Consider the following 18,167-nt stretch of genomic DNA (forward strand, 5'->3'; position numbering starts at 1 on the left):
TGATGGCAAAGTCTGTGAAAAAATGCTATTCCAACTTGGTCTGCCAACCACTCAAAACTAAACGAAAAAGATAAAGATCCAAAGTGCACAGTTCACAAGCTCTTCCATTAGGGAAAGCTCCAGCTCATGAGATGAATACTTTGATATCAGTTTTGAAATGTGCCCAGGGTGTAAGTGCTGAGGTTTTTGGACCGGAGCATAAAGTAGTAATCCCTTTTGACATGGATTTGTACACAAGAGCCTCCAGTCTTCAAGACTCGTCCAAGGAAATGGGCATGTTTATATTTCGAGTTGGTGAACTGCATACTGTAATGTGTGCTATTAGAGCCATCGGTGCTTTGATTGATGGGAGTGGCATTGATAATCTCTGGGACTCTACTCATCAACCATAGTTACAAACATACTGGCTGGAAAGAACATGAAGAGATCTCTCAGAGCCCACGAAATCACCTTGCAAGCTTGCAAGTTGTAGCATCATCAAATCCAGATCTGAAATTGTTGGTAACAGCAGCAGTTAACGAGCTTCAAAACGCATTAAGCAATAGGCCTACATGTGAAATAAGAAAGTCTCACGAGGTAATGTGTGAGCAAGCACTAAAAATTGATTCGGAGAGGAATGCAGTCCAGCCAAACAAATGCTAAAATGGCTTCCCATGTATATGATTGCTGTGATAGATCTCCTGCTGTTCATAAAAGCAACTAGAAGTCGGGATAGGAATGTGCTCTTGATAGCTATGGAGCGGCAATGCATTTACTTCTTTGGGATGGACAGACTTAAATACGCCCAGCACGTTCCCGGATAAAGAGCTTAAAAAGGCTAGAGATAACAGACCCTGTGATATGGAAGTTCTTACAGGGGGAGATTTCTGTGAAAAAAATCTAATGTGCCATTCTGCCTACTTGGTGTGGATCATGCCTTGGAGCGAGAAAATAGGAAGTTGAAAGTGTTTGGTGGAATACGAGGAATAACACAAAGAGAAGATGCTCTAACAAGGTTTTTTCTGAATCGCGCCAGACCTCGTTTGTCTAAGCCAGGAAGCCGACAGCATCGCATGTCATTTGACAAATTCTGTACTAAACATACACCATGAATCTTCAAGTAGGATAGCTCAACGAGAGAATGCTGCAGTAAATACACTCCGTGAAGTTCTTGCAAACAGCATCACAGCAGAAGCAACTGACCACCTGTACAACATTTATTCAAAGGTGGTCATTCCAGTTGAAATTCAAGAAGGTATACCATCTCTCAGGACGACAGCATCTGCAGCATTGAAAAATTATGTCGAGGAAAAGATTAAGACTGGTAACATCTGGGCAAAGATGAAAAGACTAAATCTCAAAATGTGGAGTGACATGAAAAAGACAAAAAGTTGGCTGTTAAAGATGAAGTAGTTGAACTAAAAGAAGACCGGTCCCTTATGACAAGACTATTCATTGCTGCACAAGCCAGGGAAGAAGTAGACATTGCAAGCATAGTTGGAAAATATGAAATGTCAGTTGTGTGTAAATCACTCTTTGCCCAAAATGGGTTGCTTCTTTTGTGTTCAGATAAGGCTGTGACAATGCATAAACTAGAAGAAATGGCACCTCGAAGAGAAGAAACATCTTCAATAAACGCAGTCAAGTCAGTTAATAATTGACGAGATGGTCATTGTGCAAGAGCTTGGAACAACCGAGTTCAATACTTGTCTTGATGTTTAAAATTCTACATTAACATCGTTCAGTCAAGATCCAGAGACTATGATGACTATAATATTTGATAGATACTTTGATAGATCATCAAAGGGAAACGCAAGGTCGAAGCAGGGAAACACTTTCCATGTTAAATTTGTGCACAGATGGCACACCAGTTGTCAAACTCAGGGAGTTCATTCAAAACGAAGAGAAGCCCGGCAGATTACATGGCTCACAAAATAGTATCGTCAACCTCAGACCATCGTCTTGTTTCTTCTAGTGAAAAGGATACAGCATCAAATTTCAGAGATGTGTCAGATTATGACAATATACACGAGGAAGCTGACAATATTATGATATGGCATGGGGTTAAACTTGCAGCGGAGAATAATGGGCTTGTGACTATCACAAATATGACACCAGATAGTGATGTGTTCATCATTGCCCTGTATATCTTTTATTACTGCATTGAATATTTCAAACGATCGGAAGAGAAAGTAAGCCTCGTTTGGAAGTTTTTTGTACCAAAGAAAAAAAATTTCATATGCGATAACAAAATGGACTTCGTTAACTCTTTCCATGCGTAACGTCCTATATTCCGATCGCTAGATCTTGCGCGATCAATTTTAGCCATTATTTAAATCTCGTGATTAAGCATTTCTGAGGGCTCAGCTCAATAAAACGTTATAAGACTATATATTTTCTATTTCAGGATGACTTACTCTATCTAGAAATCTATACTTGAAAAACTTTTCTCCTCAGGGGTGTGATGGGGGGGACCAAAAAGGTGTCACAATGTGTTCGATCGTACAAAATGGGCAGTTTTCTTTCCCAGTAATTGGCCATGTGATAATAGAAAGCAGGCACAAACTGATCTTGGATGCCCATTTTATTGAACATACTGTTCCTGGTTCTTGAAACAAGTTTTGGGCCCCTGGGGTCACAATGATGGTCAAAATCTCAAGGTCAATGAGAGGTCAAAAATAAATTCCAAATTTTCATAAATCTTTTCTTTTCAGTCATTATCTGTTTTCAAGTCTCCTCCTTTACTGATTATCCTCTCCTGAGCTGAAATAAAGTGTTCCTCGTTGTGTTGATGAATACTGGGGGTGTTTGTGACCCCCCAAAAAATCAGGGGGTCAGACAGCCCCTGAAATTTATGATCTTGTCTGTGTTACTGAAACCAGACCACCAATAACTGGGGGAAGATGACATGGCTTTCTATTTCAAAACAACTGCGATCTCAATCATTACTATCTGCAGTTGCTATCTGGGAGTTATTGTTAGTTGTTATTGTAAAAGCCTGATACTGGACTTGAACTTGATAGAGCACGTGTACATACATCATCACCACCCGGCTAGTACTAAGCGACTCATCGCTGCTATTATTCGTAGCAAGTGCCGCCAATCAATACACAAGCACGTGTGTAGTGTTGCTAAAGGCAGCCAGTAATACGGAGTGCAGCGCTTGATATGTATGCCATCTACATACCTTATAAAGAACTTTTGTGTGGTTAGCACACCCCCCGCCCACTTGAACTGAACACCCGCACGAAAAGAGTTAAAGCGAAAATCCATAGAAATGGCAAATTTTTTTCCTGACTAGTCATGGTATCTTGAATCTGAAACTGGTTGTTGCCAAGATCTTACATAGATATCCTACTCGAGTGAATTGCCCCCAGACTAAGGTATTAACTCTAGGCCCGGCGGGCAGCATTTTATTTTTACGATTTTTACCATTAATTTATCTGACTCGGCCGGGGAATGAGAAACAAGGTATCATTTTTTTGGCCTCAAACAAACTTTAGAATCAATAAAGAGAAAACTGAATTGCATTGGTCAATCACACTGATTGATGACATTCATATTCCTAAAAAATCTTACCTTCAATGAGCAGAAATAAGATGTTAATACACCCCCACGAATATAGCAGGACGTATGCGCAGTATTGCAAGCGGTCTGTAGTGTATCGAGATCCATTAGGACATTCTCAAATGTAATTCAAGAAACCCAAAACTATTGACATTGCGACTAAAGTATGAATAAAATTTCACCTTGTCCAATTGATCCAGTGTTTGGCGTGTTCCATCCACACTTTGATTTTGGAAATGTTAACATAGTGATAACATAATTCTTGGATCTATCTAAGAAACAACAGTTTAAAGAGTAACTACCATGTAAAATCAAAGTCGCGATTTTTACTCTAAAATAGTTTAAGATGGTATAAAAACAATATTCGAAATAAAGCAGTGTAAAAAATTTTTTGTCGCTTAAAAATTCAACTCTTAAACCCCAAAGAAATTATATGACAATACCATCTTATCGAAAACTTCTCAAGAGGAAAATGAGGTCACCGGTTGTGTTCATTTTGGAGCGGTAGCTATTGTTAGTATTGAATAGCATTGCTTTTCTTTTGTCATTTGCTCTTTAACGCGTGATATTCGGGATTTCAATATAAGTGAACCACCAAATAAGAAGGTAAAGAAAAAGCACCTTGTGGCCAATGTTGTTCTGTTTGGGGGTGTAGTAAAAGTAGAGGGAAAGATGGTGTGGGTGTGTTTAGTTTTCAGAAACCGGACTCTGAACCAGAAAGGCAAGCAGAGTGGTATCCATCGTTAGACACACGAGTGCGAACTTTACATACCATCCAGCTTCCTCATTCATTTGTGTGGATCATTTTACTGATGACCAGATTGCAAACTTTACGAAAATTGAGATTTTAGCTGAAACAAATCCCAATGATAATACACCCTGGAAATTGGTACCTGGAGCGGTACCCTCATTTCGAATCTACCCTCTCACCTGCGACCTGGAACAGACTGTGGACCAGCCTCATCACCACCTCGAAGTGTTTCTGGCTTGGAGTGTCTTGATATTCCAAGAAGACCAGCTGCCATTAAGAGGGAACGCAGAAGAGAAAGTTTAATGCTTTTTCTTATCATTTCTAAACAAGCACAAATAATCTATAAATTCTTTCTCAAAAATTAGATTTCTTATTATCTCAAATTGTAGGCCCTCATATTTTTAATTTCTTAATTTCAGATAGTGAAAGCTATGTTACAGATGGACTCCTCATCTGGTCAGTCGTCGAATCAAATATTCACCAAAACTGATGATGTTGAAATGCTGTCAGAATCAGACCAGTTACCATCTGATATTTCACAAGCCTCTCAATTGCATCAGGTACAATGAATATTAATATCTTAATCATGTGTTCATAAAAACCCACTGCAAATAATTGAATTCAAAATTGATTTAATTTTATATGCAATGATTTTTGATTCATAGCCTATGAGAACAGAACAGTTTAGACAAGCTAACTTAAGACCAAAACACAGATCGGATGGAGTTCAATTTAAAGGGATAAGAAAGGTCGATTCCAGTACCCAGACGTCTGCACTTGTTTGTAATACTACCGGTACTTCAGCCGGTGAGTTTGAATGAAAAAAAATACTCTTATTTATGATGGTATTAATTAACTGTAGGCTTTCTATTGAGTTTTATTTGCACTTTGCAAAAAGAAGAGATTTTTTGAAGATTCTCATTTGCTCTCTAAATTGTGAATTATTATATTCCAAGAATGCAATTGAAATTTTAGAATCAATTAATGTAACATTTTTTCAGGGAAGGTCCAGTGAAAGACATAATATTCATAATATTTGAAAACCAAATAATGGAACTTTTTGCTGTTTGTCCTGTTTGTTCATCAACAGCATCTAATTTCTTAACCACAATGGGAACACTCCTCAAAGTTGAACAAAAGTGCACCAACACTGGTTGTTCATTCCACAGGTTAGACAGTTGTTCATACTTCCTTTTTTCAGTCCTCTGAGGTACTTGATGGGCCAATGTCATCAATGAAAAAAGTGTAGGTGCTAATTTTTTTTTTATTGGACTATATTTCATTCTTTCCAGAATTTGGTTTAGTCAGCCGTTCATCAGGAAAATTCCCGGTGGAAATCTGTTATCATTGGCGGCTATTCTGTTTCCTGGTGCCACAGCAGGCAAAGTTAAAAAAGTCATGAGAAATCTTGGTTGTGCTGTGTTCCACCCAAACACCTTCAGACATCAGAATCAGTATCTGTGACCAGCCATCAAATTGTGCTGGAAGATTGAGCAAGCAGAAGTGGTTGAGGCTCTACAAAGGTCAGAGACCTCATTAGAACTTGGTGGTGATGGGCGATCAGATAGTCCAGGTCATTGCACCCAAATATGGAGCTTATTCAGTGCTTGCGAATGTAAACAAAATTTTGGATGTCCAGCTCGAACAGGTAAGAGAGAATTTACATGGGCTCAAAATTTTCTAAACCAATATGAAACTATTATGCTATTTAATTGGTTCTTATGAATGATTTTTATTGTACAGTCAACCTCGGTTAATCCGTATCACTAGGGACTGAGCTTTTTAGTACAGATTAAGTGATATACGGATAACAGATAATTTGTAATTGATACGAATTGACTATTACCCGTATAAACTATGATTTAAGTAATCCGTATTAGAGCTGGTTTGGTTATCTCTCAAACCCTGGACGACTACTACAGTAGAACCACGTTCTAACGATCCGTTTGCCATTTTGGGGGGGGGATAGAAAGTTCATAGTATCCGATGGTTAGTTAGATCCATTTGATATCATTTATACATGAAAAGAAAACACCCCCTGGTGTGATGAAACACAAACCAACTGGTTTCAGTAGAGTAGGTCTATTTGAAGCCATTGTGTGTCTAGTACAGATAACCTACAGGCCATGTACTTGAAGGCAATTCATCAAAGGACTCTCGCTGATTGACAGATAATAGCATCTGTACTGAATATTTAGTGAAGCTTGAAACTATGAGATTGATGAATTAACTTCAGAGTTTCTCATATTTCCAACTGACCACATTAACCTCATTAGATTACAGATGTTTATACTTGTTTCACTTCAAGTGTATGTTCCCAACAGCTGATACAGTTGATACCGCTTACACATAAGGATTTACATATAAATTAGACAACGGGACCATGCATTTGTCTACAGAATAAGTGAAAATACGGATTATGGAGTATGAATTAGACACAGAATTTTAAAGGGAATAACGTAACTGAAAAATGGGACCAATTTATCTATATGGAATAAGCACTTATACGATTTAAATGGAGACAGATTAACCGAGGTTGACTGTATTTATTCTAGTCAAACGAAGTGAAATCCAGTGTGCATATGGAGAAAGAGGGGCAAATCAGATGTATTGAATATCTAAAGAGTGTCAACTTGCCAATTTCAAAAATTGTGACAGATCGACATGTCCAGATTATGAAGTAGGCTCGAAAAAATATACCTGAAACAGATCATCGTTATGATGTATGGAATTTAGCAAAAAGTAAGTCTATTTATAAGTTCATTTGTGAGGTTATTGAATGCAATTTTAACCTTACTTGAAAGAATAATGTCAACGTTGTTTCAAGGTAACTGGACAATAATTCATTGCCAATGTTTTAAATATTAGGTTTGAAGAAGGTTTTAACGAAAGCGTAAGAAAAGAATTGCAAAATCTTAAACGAAAGGTGCAAGTCAATGATTAACCATCTCTATTGGTGCGCAGCAACAACGCCCGATGGTAATCCCGATCTTATGCTCACGAAATGGATGTCGCTGGACAATCACGTGCATAATTAACATTCAGGACACAGTGAATTATTTCCAACCTGTGGTCACGGGAAGTTGTCTGCAAGAAGTCGTCTTTTGAAGAAATGGATAGAGCCAGGTACATAGCAAATGGATAAACGGATTTCGATGAAATTCAATAGGTTAGAGCTTTTATTACTGCTTTGAATGTTTTAAAAGTTACGAAGAGAAACTAAGCCTCGTTTGGAAGTTATTTTGTACCAAAGGAAGAAAGTTTCATATGCAATAACAAAATGGACTTCGCTAAAGCGAAAGTCCATAAAAATAAGAAACTATTAGACTTATACACCGGAAAAATAAGAAACTATTAGACTTATACACCGGAAAATACGCAAGGTATATTATCCCAACATGGAAACATGCATCAGGGTTAAGGCAATTCATCACATACTCACTGGTAACATTGCTATAGGTCCAGTTGGAAGGAATCTTTGCCATGCTACATTATTTTCTATTGGCTGAAAAAAAACGGGGAGTAATCTGTTAACTGAATTGTGTGATTAAAGCTCTAGCCCTAATGCTAAACAGAATTGCATAGCCATTAATTACTAGCTGTTCTGCCAATACATTATATTCCCACGTTGCATAAAATTGGCTTATATAATTTACTCAAACTAAAATTTACAATGGTAGATATCAACGTGTACATCCCGTATTGAAACTAGTATGGTACCATTTGAACTCTTGCTCTGATTGCCATGGGTAAAACCGGAAGTATGAAGTCAATTTGTTTTGACCAAACTTGTTGCAAAAAGTGCAAATGCATCAAAAATATCAAATCATTACACATTTGTCAGCAAAAACACTGAATTTGTTTTAATAGGATTTTCTGTTGTTTCACAGAAAACCCTCTTGTAATTCTGTTATCATCATCAATTTCCTAACAAAGAATGTATCCTCTCTCAGATTCGTCAACTTATTGATAATACATGCTCTTCTCAACTTTGTGAGAATTGTAGCACTCTGAATGCGTTGATTTCAATTCTTTGAAAAGTACGACGTACCCTAAAACCAGTTTAAATTTCTGTACCCGGTCTGATTACTTTACAGTGCCTATAAATATAATGCTTCATCATCAATTAAGCTGGTTATTACTGATAGCGTAATGGTTACAGTGCTTGACTGAGCATCTGTGGTTTCCAGTTTAAATCCAGGTTGATTCCGGTATTTTCATTGCGCGCCTTCGAGTGTGATGTGATTCATGGGTCAATAAAACATCGGATTGATACAAGAATAAGCCGTTGAAGTTGGTAATCGTTAATAAAGAATAATTTTTTTACAAATAGCAATAAAACACTGGAGTAGCTTTCCGGTTTCTGCGTACAGAATCTCCGGTACACAAGCTTTCCTAAATCGGTTGGTTCTACAATGCGTGAAAATATGTCTACCCATGCAATAAAGGATGGATTTGAAAAAAAATCATTGAAGTCGGAAGTCATTAGAAACCATGCAAAAATCCCGTTAGAACTGCAGTTCCTTGTTTGACAAGGTAGCAAATGCTGAAGTAAGGACGAATTTTTTTTCGTGATTGACATAGCTATTACCTGTACTCTTTTCCCATCCATATGGAATGCTTTGGAATAGGGAAAGATCTGCCCAATTTCTTTGAAAACAAAAACTGTTTATAAAATCTTATCATTACAGCCATTAGTTCTTGGTGTTGTCAATCAATGATACGATGCATTATGTAGTGATGTTGTCATAAAGCGGAATCTGGGATTTGCGCAACTTTTCAAAGACACGGAATTTCTTCATTTTAGTAACCAGGTTTTTCCACAGGGATAAGCTTTGTCGGAGAAGGCACCAGAAGCATGATTTCTTTACTGGTACTTGGTAGGCCTATGTGATAATTTATTACTGTCGTCACCCATCAAATTAACGAAACTTCCCAGCGAGAAAATGGAGAACCTACGGAGGCAATTAATCAACTTTGACAGCTGTCGCGAAGTGCGAATATATTTTTTATTATTGATCAGTATTATTAACGACGTCATTGATTGATTGCAGTGGCATCGATATGTTTGTTTATTTGTGTTCAATTTTTGGTGTGACATTTGTTATGAAACACTCTGTATTGTAACCTTGGCTACTGCTGCCATCTATAGGAAAAAATCTGTGAATGCTCACTTGCCAGAACCGGAAGTGTAAAGAATAAATAAAAAGTCATGAAAACTAGAAAAACTGGTCGTTAAAAAGTTACTTCTCGGCTCAACCGAAGGGACAAGGATGGAATTCAAGACATAATTATGGTGCCGAAACACGGGAACTAAGTATTGATAGTGGTGTTAGAGAAATTGAACACCAGATTTTGAAGAAATCGAGAGGGAAAAATGAACACGTGCACGTGGTGAGTTTTTTCGAGTTGGTCTGTACAACATCCTCCCGTCCCACTGTGAAAGTGTAGAGGTAAAAAAAAAAAAAATAAAAAAAATAAAGAAAAAAAAAAAGGAAAAAAGAAAGAAAGATGTCTGTCTCTTCTAAGAAAGGTAGTCGGAAAAGGTATATGAACCTCATAAAAAAAGAGGTTGAAAAAAAGAGGTCGTTGTTGGCTGAAGCTGAAGCAAAAAAGGATGACGTGAGTGAGCTACGGAAAAAAGTTGCCACACTCAAAATATTAATAGGAAATTATCTTTCAAAATTTGAAAGAGCCCTGGATGAATTGGCAGAGTCTGTTGATTCAATCGTTGAGGATACTGAAAGAAAGAAGGAAGAAAAAGTTATGGCGTCTTTCGACGAGGAAGACACTGATATAATTGCTATGGCAACGGAAGCCATGGCTCAATTGACGGTAGCAGAAGACAGTACTGGTATGAAGAAGGCGTCAACTAGTAAAGAAAAAAGTACATCTGTCAGTCTGCCCAAATTGAGTATTGCTAAATTTTCGGGCGATATCATGCAGTATCAAGAATTTTGGGATCATTTTGAGACATCGATACATAAAAATGAAAACTTATCCGATGTGGAGAAGATGACATACTTGAAAAGTTTGTTGACTGGAGAAGCCCTAGATGCTATTGCTGGTCTGACGATCTCCAATGCCAATTATGAAGTGGCAGTTAAACTGCTTTGTGAAAGATTTGGGGATACCCAAGTGCTAATAAATGCGCACTATGTAAATCTCATCGAGTTACCAGTGTCAACAAATCAAACGGCAAAAATACGTCAACTTCTTGACAATATTGAGAGACATTTACGGTCATTAGAGGTCTTAAAACAAGACGTTAATCAAAGTGTCTTCGTATCGATTATCATGTCCAAATTACCCAAAGCATGTTTGGTAACAATTGAAATCCAGAAAGAAAAAGACGAAAAGTGGACGGTGAAGTCACTTCGAGAATCACTCGATAATTATATCTCGGCACGAGAAGTTGCGGAGAGGAACCAGAATGATGGTTCAACTGGCAGGGTTAAACCCAATGAGCACCAATACCAGAGATCGAATTTCAAGTTCACCAATTATCAGAAAAGACAACATACACCGTCGGCTACGTTAGCTGCCTCAGGTGCCATCGGTGGTTACTCTCCACGCTGTTTCTATTGTACTGACTCCCATTGGTCGGATGAGTGCACGAAATTTTCAACAATTGAAGGTCGGAAGAAGAAATTGAAGGCTGTTTGCCATATTTGCCTGAAAAAGGGTCACAGAAAAGATAGATGTATGGTAAACCGGTTATGCGCACACTGTGGTATGAGGAAAGACCATCATCGTAGCATTTGTCCGAATTTGTTTACGTCAGCTAGTGGTAGCGTAGCTGAATCGAGTCAGAGTTCAAGTCTACGGGGAGCTGAAGCTGAATCCGGGATGTTGACAATGAATTTCAGTATGGTAGCTACAGGTGTAGGCAGACCACTTGTATGTATGCAGACAGCCACGGTATCCATGATGAATCCGGTAACCAAAAACAAAGTTGATGGTCGACTAGTATTCGACACTGGAAGCTATCGGACGTATATGTCTAGCTTGAAAGCAAAAAGTTTGAAGCTGTCTTGGTATGCAATAGAATACATTCCTGTCAACACGTTTGGGTCGAATACACCAAAATATCTCAATGGGAAGTTATCATATTTGCAAATTAGACTGAATGATGGTAGCTTGATGACGTTACATATTACCATAATACCCATGATAACGGGTAAACTTCATCAAAATCCCGTTCGACCTGAGACCATAGAGAGAATAGAAGTCATATTGTCAGACCAAGAGATGTCACTGGCTGATACTTTACCAAAGACTCAAAAAACATTTGAAGTAGATTTGTTGGTTGGTAACGATTATTATTTGAACCTGGTACAACAGAGGAAGATACAGGTAGAAGAAAACTTGTTCTTGGTTGAATCTAAATTGGGGTGGTTATTGTCAGGAAGATCAGTAAGTGAAAGTGCGATAGATGTGAAACAAAACCCTGGTATGCTAATCTTGACATATGCTGAGGAGGAGGTTGCGAACCTCCATTCTTATACCAAGGCTGATATGGCATTGGCAGCCACCAACCCTCATGTGGAAAGATTGTGGGACTTGGATGCAATTGGTATAACTGAAGAAATAAAGATATCTAGTGACGACAAGGCGTTAGAAAAATTTCAAGCCTCCATAAGTTTTGAAGATGGTCGTTACATGGTTCGGTGGCCATGGATCGAAGACTCATGGTTGAATTTACCAGAGAATAAGGATATTGCCTTCTACAGACTAAAATCACTGATGAAGAAACTGAGTGCATCAAAAGATTTTCTGACTCAATATCAAGCCATATTTGAAGATCAGGAAAAAAAGAATATCATCGAAAAGGTTGAAGATAAACCAACAGACAACCAAATACACTACATCCCACATCATGCGGTGATGACACCTCAGAAAACGACAACTAAAGTGCGAGTCGTTTTTGATGCGTCGTGTAAGAGGATAAGAGAGAACAAGAGTTTAAATGAATGTCTGTACCGCGGTCCTGTGTTACTGTCTGACTTATGTGGTCTACTGATGAGATTTAGGATTCATAAAGTGGCAATTGTGGCTGATGTTGAAAAAGCCTTCGTACAAATCTCACTGCATGAAAGTCAGCGTGACGTGACAAGATTCCTTTGGCTGAAAGATGTGGATGGACCATGTGTAGCAGAAAACATACAGACATACCGCTTCTGTAGAGTACCATTCGGTGTTATTTCAAGCCCATTCCTATTATCAGCTGTAATTGATCATCACTTACGAACTGAGAATAGTGCTGTAGCAGAAAAAATGCGAAAAAATATGTATGTCGACAACATGGTTGTTAGTATCGACAGTGGAAAAGAGACATTCTACGAAGAATCGAAGAAAAGTTTTAATCAGATGGGAATGAATCTGAGATGTTATGCATCAAATGATAGTGAATTTATGAAGAACGTACTCAAGGAGGATCATGAACAGAATGATGTGGTTACGAAGGTCCTTGGTGTAACATGGGATAGAAAACGAGATGAACTCAGTATCCCATCCATGAAAAAAGAAATGAAAGAAAGAAATATTGTAAATACCAAACGTCAAATATTGATGAGATTGTCATCTCATTTTGAGCCGCTTGGACTATTTTCCCCAGTGATTCTTGGAGGAAAATTGTTGATTCAAGAGTTATGGTTGAAAGAAAAAGGTTGGGATGATGATTTGACTGAAGAACAGAGATCTGTGTGGATGAGGATTGAAAGGCAATTAGACTTGATTTCTACTGTGAGGGTACCCAAATATATGGGAGTTAAAGATCCATTGAGGTACCTACTGTTATGTTTCTGTGATGCGTCAGATAGAGCTTATTCAACACTTGTATACCTGAAGGTTGAGAGTTTTACTGAACAGAAAGTCAATCTGATATTTGCCAAATCGAGGTTAGCTCCGAAAAAAGGTTGTACCATACCAAGAATGGAACTAATGGCTGTGCTGATTGGCGTGAGATGTTTAAATTATGTGACGAACGAACTACCAACCCTAATAGATGAAACTCATTTGTGGACGGATTCACAGTGTGTGTTGAATTGGATCAAGTCGAGGAAGAAACAGCCTGTCTTCATCGAAAATCGTCTGAAAGAAATTAGAAAACACCAAGCTGTACAGTGGCACTATGTCGAAAGCGCATCAAATCCAGCAGATATTGCGACTCGACCATGCACTGTTGAAGAAATGAATAGAAAAATCTGGTGGAATGGTCCAGAATTTGTTATGAAAGAAAATAAATGGCCGGTATGGAATAAATCTGCCGATGAAGTACATGAGCAAGAAATGATTCTTACTAAAGAAATAGAAGGAGAATTGGTGGCTGGGGAGGGCACCCCTCTCCTGAGCGTTGAGTTTATTGGTCCATGTGAAGTGAATATGAAGAAATTCTCCTCCTTTATAAAGTTACTCAGAGTAACAGCATGGATTCTGAAACTGTTTAAGATGATGAAAAAAGAACATGTCGGTGAAGAATGTTTGAACATACATTTGATTGAAGAAGCCAAACTGAGATGGGATAAGTTTATCCAGAAATCTGCATTCCCTGAAGTCATCAATGCAGTAAAGAAAAATTTGAAAATAAGTTGAAAACCGATTTGGGTCTACAGTTGGACAAAAATGGAATTTTGAGATGCTATGGACGTTTTTCTAACTTGAAGTTGCCCGGAGGTCAACCTAAGTTACTGCCTACTAAGAACCATTACACTAATCTTGTGGTGTATCACGGTCATTGCAAACAACTACATTCTGGTACTGCTCAGACACTTGCTGAAGTCAGAAAAGAATACTGGATTCCTCGAGGCCGAGATGTGGTTAGAAGAGTACTGAACGATTGTAATGTATGTCGTTTGTTAGAAGGCGGACCGTATGAATTACCATCGATGCCTCCACTACCGGCAAACAGACTGATGAGATCTCTACCGTTCACCTACGTTGGTCTCGATTACATGGGTCATTTTAATGTGAAGGAGGGTAGTGAGGTGAAGAAGATATGGTTATGTCTATTTACATGCTTATCAGTCAGAGCTGTACATCTAGAAGTAGTGATGAACATGACAACTCAGGAATTCCTCCTAGCTGTAAGAAGATTTGTTGCTATACGAGGGAAACCAGAAGAAATTCTATCAGACAATGCGTCCCAGTTAAAACTAGGAGATCGTGTTCTACAACTAGTATGGAGATCTTTGATGACCAATAATGATGTCATAAATTATGCGTCAAACAATGGTATATCCTGGAGATATATCACAGAATTAGCTCCATGGTAGGTGTGGTGAAGAGAGCTCTAAAAAGGGCAGTGGGCAAACGACTGTTACAACTTAATCAAATGTTGACAGTGACTAAAGAAGTCGAGGCGGTAGTCAATAGCCGTCCATTAGTCTATGTTGGTGAAGACATCAACTCGGGTGAAATATTGAGTCCGAACTCTTTCATGTCAATGAAAACAAATGTGGGAGTTCCGGACATAAATTTTGATTTGGTTGATGATGATGAAGATTATGATGAACAAAAAGAGGCAAGAGATCTTGTAAAATGCTGGAAACGTGGTCTTAGCTACGTGGATGAATTTTGGAAAATATGGCAGACAAGCTATCTCCAGAGTTTGCGTGAAAGATACCAAACGAAAATCCGGTCACCCCGAATAAGAAGTAAGAGTAGGCCAAGTGTCGGTGATGCTGTTCTAGTTAAAGAGGACAAGATGCCTCGAGGGTGCTGGAAGTTAGCAGTTGTGTCGGCCGTGATGAGATCAGCTGATGGGGAAACGAGATCAGCTACTGTCAGATTGTCCACTGGCAACATGTTAAAAAGATCTATTGGACATCTATACCCCCTGGAATGTCCATCGTCCTTACCAATGGGGTCAGATGTAGCTGTAGCGAAACGAGACAACATATACCCGGATCCTCCGAATGCGTCTAATGTACCTGTACCACAGGAAAAAAGCATGATATTCCCGGATCGTCCAAAACGTTCAGCTGCTCGAGCAGCTCGGGATAAAATCAAAGGATGGATTAACGACGAAGATCCAGCGGGATCATTCATGCTATTCTGTTTTGATTGTGCTTAAAGATTCGAAAATCTTTGCTGCTAGTGCTATGGTCAGTTGTGAGCTTTTTAGCTCACAGTTATATATAATAAAGCAGCTTCGTGCGTAGATAAATTCCGTATGATTTCCGCAAAGTGAAGTAATACGTCATTCAACTAGTCACGGACTGGATCAGTGGTGAATATAGTTAAAACAAAAAAAAAACTGACTGTTATTTGTGCGGCGTTGGTGGATTATAACGGTATGAACTGCGTGCGTATTAAAGAGCCTACATTTTTTCTTGGTGACTGTGAAAAGAACTATATTTACTCCGTTGCTGTTTAAATACCGTTAAGGGTGTAAAGTAATTTTAGGGTATTATAATGGAAACTCATAAAATGAACGTAAAGTAAAAGATTGATTATTTTCATTTAAAAAGAAAAAACACTGTGACGTGTGTTAGGAAAATTAATGTAGGAGTTATGTTTTGTAAGGAGTTAAAGTGTGTGTATGTGTATTATTATTATTGATTAGTTAGTATTCTCTAATTGGAATTGCATAAACCAGTATTAATAGTTACTAATTCTAATCATAAAATTAGGTGAGATTACTATTTGCTCTCCTTGGTGGGAGTGTCGCGAAGTGCGAATATATTTTTCATTATTGATCAGTATTATTAACGACGTCATTGATTGATTGCAGTGGCATCGATATGTTTGTTTATTTGTGTTCAATTTTTGGTGTGACATTTGTTATGAAACACTCTGTATTGTAACCTTGGCTACTGCTGCCATCTATAGGAAAAAATCTGTGAATGCTCACTTGCCAGAACCGGAAGTGTAAAGAATAAATAAAAAGTCATGAAAACTAGAAAAACTGGTCGTTAAAAAGTTACTTCTCGGCTCAACCGAAGGGACAAGGATGGAATTCAAGACCCCACAGTGACTTGTGTATCGGGTCTGTAACCAAGGCAGTGCGTCGGGTGAGACCACATCTATGAGTTCTGCATTTGTTACCACAAATAATTTGATCAATGTTGCATCGTAAAATAGATATGAAAACAATGGTTTATTTTGACTGCACTGTTTCACTGGTCGTATTATGACCAAACTGAGGTGTTCAAATGATCAAGAGAAATAGCCCTAAGTGATCGTTGTTAGACGAAAATAAATAAACACTATGCGCAAAGAGCGATACCAGCTGTGTCACTTAGGCTGGCTGATGATTGTTTGCTTGTTTGGCTTTACATCGTTAAGATCTTGGTTTCCCAAGACTATCATATTAAATTGTCCATTTAACTTCACACGGGACGGCCTTTGAAATGTTGCCTGCACACTGTAAGCAGCCAGCTAGACTCGAACCCACTAGTCACTCAGCACCATAGTGGATGCATCAGCATCATGCCTTATCTCGCTGAGCTACCGAGGCCGATCGATTAAATTCCGAAAAACTACTTATGACAAACATGTAAATTCAATCACTTGTTGTGTTCAACGCATGGAAAAGATGATTAAAGTTATTTTTCCGGTGCGCATTACAAAGCGATCTATCTGCAGAGTGCGTAAGGGGCTGCTACCTCCTCGTGAGTGCGCAGGAGGCGGACAGGGCATCGTAAAGTGAAATCTTAGAATATAGCCGAACCGATTGAATTTTACAACTTTTAGTCAACTGATTGATGGATTGATGATACAACATGGTTGTTTTCCGCGTACTTAACAATGATATTTTCCTCTACTAAACTATTCTAGCAAAATTGAATAGAATAATCTATCTTTATGGGTAATATCGTATCATGGCTGGGTGGTACCATTTACCGTTTGATGTTTCGTTTCCTTATGAAATGGTTTTAACTTTAGTAAAGGCGCTCCTGCGGGATCACATAAGTTACCTACGCGGGTTTCCGTCATGAGTAGGCCTACCATTCCACTGCTATAGAAATATGTATTCTGCCGCTGAGAATTAATCCCAATTAATCTCATTGCTTGTGATATTTATATACCGGGGGGTACATAAATTATATGTTTTTTCTATTCAAAAGAGGCCAATCCCCATTCTTTACTGCCAATGTCAATGCAGACAAATCACTACGCGATTGCTTAAAGATCAAGTACCGCTTAGTTTTCGTTTTTAACGATAGGTTATGTTACATAAATACATGATAATCATTATTGAGAAATTTTTGCTGTAATGAGTGATGGATTACTGAAAGATAAACGATTAAAAAGTGTAAATTTGAGGGAATTTTTACATACCCGTGTAGATGGTGCTGATGATATTAAAGATCAAGTAGCGCTTAAATAGTTTTCGTTTTTAACGATAGGTTATGTTACATAAATACATAATAATCATTATTGAGAAATTTTTGCTGTAATGAGTGATGGATTACTGAAAGATAAACGATTGAAAAGTGTAAATTTGAGGGAATTTTTACATACCCATGTAGATGGTGCTGATGATAATAAAATACAGTCTATACGCTGTATTCATCAGCGTGAACTCCTTTCTACATTTAGATATTTATAATAATAATAATAATAATGTTTATTTTTATATAGCGTTATTCTCATTACAGACTCGTAACGCTTTACATAAAACAGGATAAGTAATAAGATTAAGATATAAAACGATAAAACGATACAGAGCTATTACAACATTTCAATGATAAGTTTCATTAAAAAAGTGAGTTTTTAGCCTCTTTTTAAAAATTGACGGTGACTCGCTATCACGAATAGATTTTGGCAATGAATTCCATTAAGTAGGACTCGCATAACTAAAAGATTTAGAGCCAATCAGTGTTCCTCCGAGGAACTGGTTTACAGAGGATTGACCTATCCAAGC

At 38.0% G+C, this 18,167-nt stretch overlaps 1 protein-coding gene and 1 pseudogene across 2 annotated transcripts in view; one reads left to right on the forward strand and one right to left on the reverse strand.

Annotated features, from left to right (window-relative positions):
• Positions 1-18,167, reverse strand: part of LOC141915408 (ubiquinone biosynthesis monooxygenase COQ6, mitochondrial-like) — a 143,425-nt gene that overhangs the window by 59,409 nt on the left and 65,849 nt on the right. For both annotated transcript variants that reach the window (XM_074806927.1, XM_074806925.1), the window contains exon 6: positions 7,740-7,802. In XM_074806927.1, the coding sequence (XP_074663028.1) occupies positions 7,740-7,802 (63 nt within the window). The remainder of the gene's footprint in view (positions 1-7,739; positions 7,803-18,167) is intronic.
• LOC141915111 (uncharacterized) lies at positions 1,839-7,431 on the forward strand (annotated as a pseudogene).

Source organism: Tubulanus polymorphus, chromosome 1 (genome assembly GCF_964204645.1).
Source record: "Tubulanus polymorphus chromosome 1, tnTubPoly1.2, whole genome shotgun sequence".
Taxonomy (NCBI): domain Eukaryota; kingdom Metazoa; phylum Nemertea; class Palaeonemertea; order Tubulaniformes; family Tubulanidae; genus Tubulanus; species Tubulanus polymorphus.